Source organism: Atta cephalotes (assembly GCF_000143395.1).
Source record: "Atta cephalotes unplaced genomic scaffold scaffold00005, whole genome shotgun sequence".
Classification (NCBI taxonomy): Eukaryota; Metazoa; Arthropoda; class Insecta; order Hymenoptera; family Formicidae; genus Atta; species Atta cephalotes.
This window is the reverse complement of record NW_012130069.1, coordinates 5,515,081-5,521,775: the sequence shown is the minus strand read 5'-3', so window position 1 is coordinate 5,521,775 and position 6,695 is coordinate 5,515,081. Positions and strand designations below refer to the sequence as shown.

Sequence of the window (6,695 nt, the reverse complement as noted above, 5' to 3'; positions counted from 1 at the left end):
ACACACACACACACACACACACACACACACACACACACACACACACACACACACACACACACACACACATAATTACAAAATAACTTAACTTTAAATTTTACTACTTTTATTTAATAATATAAAAGTGTGGTTGATGTGTAAGATACGAAATATCTGTAACATAAGGAACAAGTTCCAATAAAGATTACGCTATGTATATATCGACAACACATGTAAAAAAATGATAAGAATATCACAATGATTAATAATGATCAATATAAAAATACTTTTGCTTTAACACGGTCATTAATGTTAACAATCTGGTAGAGGAGACTTTACAACGTGTGTTGAAGATAACAATTTGTGTGTTATAAAAAATGGTTCGAAATGAATGATCAATGTTTCCCTCGTTTATTACCAACAGGAGGTTTTTGAAGTTGAAAGTTTGAGCTGGTTCCATTTACTGGCAATGGTGAAGTCAAATTAATTGGCGCGTTAAAATTTAAACTTGCTGTTGGCGGTTTCGTAGATGAGCCTATAGCAATATTAGTAGCAGATGGTACTGGTGTTGAACTTTCCCAAACTGTAACAATATATATATTAACATTGTTACTTTTAATTCACTTGGAAATGCTGTAAAGAAACATAATGTAATAGCTAAAGCCACGGAGTAATATCTCTTTTACCATTAAAAAAGATAAGATAGCGTTCACATATTTTTGAGATGATAATTATATTTCAAAACAGTAATTGTATCATGTTAATACCATTTATTGTTAAATATATAATTGATGTTTTTATATTAATGGACATTCTTGTTACATCTATCACCATAAAAATATTTGTATCTACATTTATAGTTTTTTTTTACCCTTAAATTTCCACTTTAAAATCAGTTGAAAAATTGCAAGAGATGTCTATTTTAATCTCTACATATATCCTGCAAAATTTTGTTTGACTCCGTGACGAATGCGACAATATTTTTTGAATAGTATCCATATTTGCAAGCATTACTGCACAACATTGGCAAAGCCGAAAGCACTTAAAGCACACTTATAAAAGGCATTATCGTCTGTTAAGAAAGCATGATTTTGAAATCGAATCTTTTAATAGCATCTCAATGCAAAGTATATAAAAGATCAACAATATTGTAATTATCTATATAAATTAATTAGTTACTTGATAAAAGATTTATATACAGGCAAAGAAGCGCGTTACCCTTTTTCCATCGCGACAATAACAAAAAGAAACTGAAATTAAAAAAATATGAATACCTCAATAATTAAATTACAGCCCCTATTTTTTTTCCTGAAAGGCAAAATTAAAGTCAAATAAGGTAAAAATAAAAAAACGACTGTATCTTTTGTGAAATAATAAGGAAGAAAAGAACAAAAAAAGAGAATAAACAGGCTAAATAATTACACGTTAATTCTATTTAATAATAAACGTCGTTATATGTTAGTAAGTTCTACCTCATAACTAGATCCAGGCAAGACCTGAAGGTAGGAAATCTTTAGGGGGCGGTTAAAATCATCTTTTTTTTAAAGGAATCTTTTACTTAGCATAAGGATAATTAAATTATAAAATGATTAACAGTAAGGCTTATTTACCTAAATTTCGTGTTTCGTAACTCGCTGGCCGATTTGAGTTTAATGTCGTCGATGATAAAAAATTTTTATTTCCTGTAAGCATTAAAATGTTTTTCAAAATCTACAATATTATATTCGAAATATATTTTGAAATACATGTAAATTACCTGGTCCAAAAGGAGTGGGACCACTTGTGATTTTGCCAATGCTGCTTCGATTAGATTTATTGTTCACCTTGATATTGTCGAAAACATTAGTATTATCTTTCAACAAATATTTCCTGAAATTGAGATACTGTTCCTTCTGTTGTTGTACTTTAGCATGTACACTTTGCAGTCGGCCAGCTACTGCGACTAAAGACTCGTGAAGCTTACTCATGGTCGCTGTCAATTCTAATGACAAAGCAATATATCACTAACAATATCCCTCATTAATCCAAATAAATTTAATGAAAGAATAGATTATACCTTGTGGGGTTAAAGTTCTCGGCGCCATCATAGTTTGTATGTGTTTCTCAGTTGTCTCAATTTGTGATCTGAATAACATCAAATCTTGTTCGAAACTTTCAGCTAATTCCATGAAGAATTGTAGGGGCATATTATTTTCATATTGCAAACCAGCTGGAGTATCATGTGTTCTTTGAGCTATTTCGGCGCTCTGCAATGCTCTAGCAGTGTCTTGCTTCAGCTTATCAGCTGAAGAACGATCTCGTTGTACTGAGCCAGATAACGTGGACAACATTTCCATTAGGGACGCTGTATCTTCCGCACATCGATTTAATGGTCTTGCCGAACCTCTTGCAATATCAGAAGATAGGCCTTTTTGCATTTTTACAAATTCCCTGTAAAGTACAAGTTACTGCACTACATACACACCTGGTATATTAAAATAATTTATTTGTCTGTATATGAGTCAATTATTTTCTATATGATTCATTTTATTGATAATTACTTGAATTTGTCTATAGTTTGCATAAGCTCATTTGGCAATAGATTTTCCTTGGCTGCTGTTGAACTACTATTTCCTTGAGAAAGACCCTTATTATTAACAGAAACATCTAAACCACCAAGTCCTTTACTGGTAGTTGTAGTAGTAAGAACAGTCGTTGGCTTTGAACCCAATAAAGTGCTTCCAGTTCCAGATCCGAATAAGGGAGCTGCATATAATTTGTGATAATTGATCATAATAAAAAACTTATATTAGAATAATAGTTAATTAACAAGTATATTTTTCTGACTTTAAGAATAAACCATAAACCAATCAAAATGTCAATAACAGTCACAATGGTTATCAGTATCAAAATCAACACTATAACTGTACACAGTAAATGCAAAAAGATGGATAATATAGTCTAATAGATAAATAAGAATAATAGAGTATAAAGTATACATACTGTTGGTAGTAGCTGTACCAAAAGTTAAACTTCCTGTTGCTGTTGTATTAGATGTAGCACCAAAAGTTAGAGTGTTCGTTGTAGCTGGTGTACCAAAGCTGAGACCCGTGAATAAGGGTGTGGATGTTGTAGGGGTAGGAAATAAACTAGGAGCGGTAGTCATTGTAGTAGCTGTGTTGGATCCTAGAAGGAGATTACTACATTGTGCTGGTGTAGAGGTTGCTGGAGTACCAAATCCGAAATTGAGACCTATAGAAGTCGTTGGAGTAGACAGGGCTCCAAACGTTAATGTGCCAGATGTTGTGGTGGGAGTGCCGAACGACGTGTTGGCCAAACCAAAGCCTGTCACTGGTCTAAACAACAAGAACAGAGTTTACAATTAAACATCAAATTTTCTCCCCTTTTGCGAGAAATAATTTTATAGTTTCAATTTGCAATAAATATGTATTAAATAAAAAAAGAACTTTATGTTATTACTTATTAAAGCTATAATAATTTTTTACTGTTTGGAGGTTAATGTTAACATCGATTATAATTTACTTTTGCGCCGCAAATCCAAAACCCGTGCTAGCAGAGGTGACCGCTGGACTTCCGAACGTAAACGCCATTTCACGTCGAGTAAATACAAATAAATATATCACACGCGATAAATAATTTATTTACAATATTATGTAAACACACCGCGAACGTAACAAACTCTTTTTCTTGTATTCAGTCGGAGCATGTGCAGAACACAGTATATATAGTAGCGCAACTCTCTGTCGGTACTTTTGATGTGTGTTGGCCAAAATGGAGTGCGCATGCGTGAAATAAGTAAATTACCTAGCGTTGCCACGGTTACCATTTAAACTTCTTTCTCTTTTCATCCTTTTTTCACTGTGTCAAAATTCTTCGCAAAACACACTAGATTTATTCGCATCGCAATCCAACGAATTCGTTGAAGTGAATAAATGCTATTGTAGAAACCAGAGAGAAACCTGAGAGAGGACATGACGACCCAAAACCTGTAACCGCAAAATGCTGCCGCGCACTGCTGCCCTCTGACAAAGTGAATAAACTATATAGCAACGTCCACTTTTCTTAAGTCTTGTGTCCACGATGTTAGAAATCGGTCCGAAATTTTGGACAAAGAAAAAATGAACAAATCACATTTGAACAATTTGATCACATGACCATTGCGATTCAGTCAATTCTTTCTTCATTCGAGGTGTCGGATCGATTTCTAGCATCGTGGACGTTGCTATATAGTTTACATCCATTTTATCAGAGGGTAGTAGTATCAGAGGGCAGTTCTCTCTATAGGAATATTGAAATATAATAGAGCGACGCGAATAAACCTATATTACAATGAAATAATTTAAACTTTATGAAAATTAATAAAAATAAATTGTAAATATATTAAAATTGACTGTCAGTACTGAAAATCTATAGTGCACGTGACGTAACTTGTAACATTTTCAATGCTGGCAATAAATTTGGAACTCAGTCACGATGTAATTGGGGTTGGTGAATGAGGCCTTAAATGGAAAGCACCCACTAGTCGTAGACGAGGCTTAAACTGTAGAAAATTGACCAATCATTAATTGATTATTTTTTTTATATTCGTTTGTAATAGATTAATTTTTTATGACTTAAGATCCCACAATACATTTTTTTCTCTTTAAAGCGAATAGAAAGGAAGAAAAGAGATGAATTATGCAAAAAAATTAGCTAATAAGAACATTTATTAATAATAATTTTGAATTAATCAAAGTTGCTTTATATAGATGAATTCGGCAAATGTGTAGTACTCCAAATTCCAATTGACCGCTAGCGGCGCTAACGCGCATGCGTTAACGAGTGGTTCAGCTGTTGCGAACAATGGCGACGTTTCGACGAACGATGTGACGTTTCGACAGGCTAAATGTTCCCGCTACGCTGCCTAGACGCGGTTGCACATAAACGCGTATCGGTTCGCGGATGCTGAAACCAGGTCCACGGTTCGTGGCCCTGGTTATCTCGTTCTCTTCTTTTTTCTGTCTTTCGGTACGTCCTCGTCGCTTGCGATGGCTGCGGTAAATGCAAATGCGCTGTCCAGTGACATAAGCCGTAGAAATCCCCAGGACGAGTATGAGCTTATACAGAGGATAGGCAGTGGGACCTACGGCGATGTCTACAAGGTCGGTATTTCCTTAGATTTGACCTTCTCCGTCAATGTCCATGTCAAGGCGCCAATTATCGTATTTCTTGTCTACAGGCTAAACGTCTCTCCATGAATGATCTCGCGGCGATTAAGGTTATCAAACTGGAGCCAGGTGAGTGTGAATATTCACAGAGTGTCCAATATCATATGGTCATCGTACACGACTGCTCTATTCGACTATTTATCAATTTTTTGCTTTGTACAAAATATTCTTTTTGTAAAGTGTCATTGCAATTTTTCATATAAATCATGTGAGATTATATGGAAGTGTAAATGATATGAAATACTTGTATATATATTCTGATTTAAATTCTCTGTTTGCATGTACTTTGTTCCCTCTTAATGAAAATGAGATGTTATAAATTTTAGTGTTACAAAGTAGGATAGTTTGTAACATCTGTATGTCTTTTAGGTGATGACTTTGCAATCATTCAACAGGAGATCTTAATGATGAAGGACTGCAGGCATCCAAATATTATTGCTTATTATGGAAGTTATTTAAGAAGAGACAAATTGTGGATATGTATGGAGTATTGTGGAGGTGGATCATTACAGGATATATATCATAGTATGTGAAATATTTATTATTTAATATTTATGTAATATATTAGAAAAGACACATCAAATAATTTTAATTATTAAAATATTCAAACAGTATTTAAAAAGAATAGGCTTATTATATAATTTATAGATTAAATTATATATAAAATTACTGTATATAATACAATATATAGACATATGTATGATATACAATGTACAGTCTTAAATAATGTAAATTTTTTCTACAACAGTTGTAATATTGAGTTTTAATATATTTCTAGTAACTGGACCATTAACAGAAATACAAATAGCATATATGTGTCGGGAGACCCTCACTGGTTTAGCTTACTTACATAGCATGGGCAAGATGCATCGTGATATTAAGGGTGCCAATATATTGTTGACTGAATCCGGTGATGTAAAATTGGCAGATTTTGGTGTATCAGCGCAGATCACGGCAACAATTAACAAAAGAAAGAGTTTTATCGGTACACCTTATTGGATGGCTCCTGAGGTATGTTCGTGTTTATCAATAGGTATTTAATACATTTTATAATTTACAAGAGGATCAATATAGCTGATTTTTTTATAATGCAGGTGGCAGCCGTGGAAAGAAAAGGTGGTTATAATCAATTATGTGATATTTGGGCATGTGGAATAACTGCGATTGAATTAGCGGAATTACAGCCACCTATGTTTGACCTACATCCGATGCGCGCCTTATTTCTTATGTCCAAATCTGGCTTCAAGCCACCAACATTGAAGGATCGCGATAAATGGAGTCCAACGTTCCATAACTTCGTCAAAGTTGCCCTCACAAAAAATCCGAAAAAAAAGGCCGACAGCAGAGAAGTTGCTTCAGGTATTTTTATTTTATTATTGATAGATTTACTTATAAAGTCTATATTTTCCAAAATATTCTCTTCGAAGAAAATTTTATTTGAAATATATAGTACACGATATTATTCTAGATATACTAGATATATTATATTCTAGATATACTATATATTGT

The 6,695-nt window shown here is 33.5% G+C and overlaps 2 protein-coding genes across 2 annotated transcripts in view; one reads left to right on the top strand and one right to left on the bottom strand.

Annotated features, from left to right (window-relative positions):
- Positions 1 to 374: 374 nt before the first annotated feature.
- LOC105626381 (probable nucleoporin Nup58) lies at positions 375 to 3,569 on the bottom strand. Its single transcript, XM_012207681.1, has 7 exons — positions 3,502 to 3,569; positions 2,962 to 3,314; positions 2,520 to 2,724; positions 2,036 to 2,409; positions 1,736 to 1,960; positions 1,590 to 1,661; positions 375 to 562 (listed from the first exon to the last, which is right to left on the bottom strand). Exons 1-7 carry the CDS (start codon positions 3,567 to 3,569, stop codon positions 375 to 377), a joined length of 1,485 nt encoding a protein of 494 aa, XP_012063071.1.
- Positions 3,570 to 5,006: 1,437 nt separating this feature from the next.
- Positions 5,007 to 6,695, top strand: part of LOC105626607 (mitogen-activated protein kinase kinase kinase kinase 5) — a 9,119-nt gene continuing 7,430 nt past the window's right edge. The window contains 6 exon segments of the mRNA XM_012207901.1: positions 5,007 to 5,120; positions 5,198 to 5,255; positions 5,556 to 5,711; positions 5,965 to 6,197; positions 6,281 to 6,511; positions 6,513 to 6,545. Coding sequence (XP_012063291.1) covers positions 5,007 to 5,120; positions 5,198 to 5,255; positions 5,556 to 5,711; positions 5,965 to 6,197; positions 6,281 to 6,511; positions 6,513 to 6,545 — 825 coding nt within the window.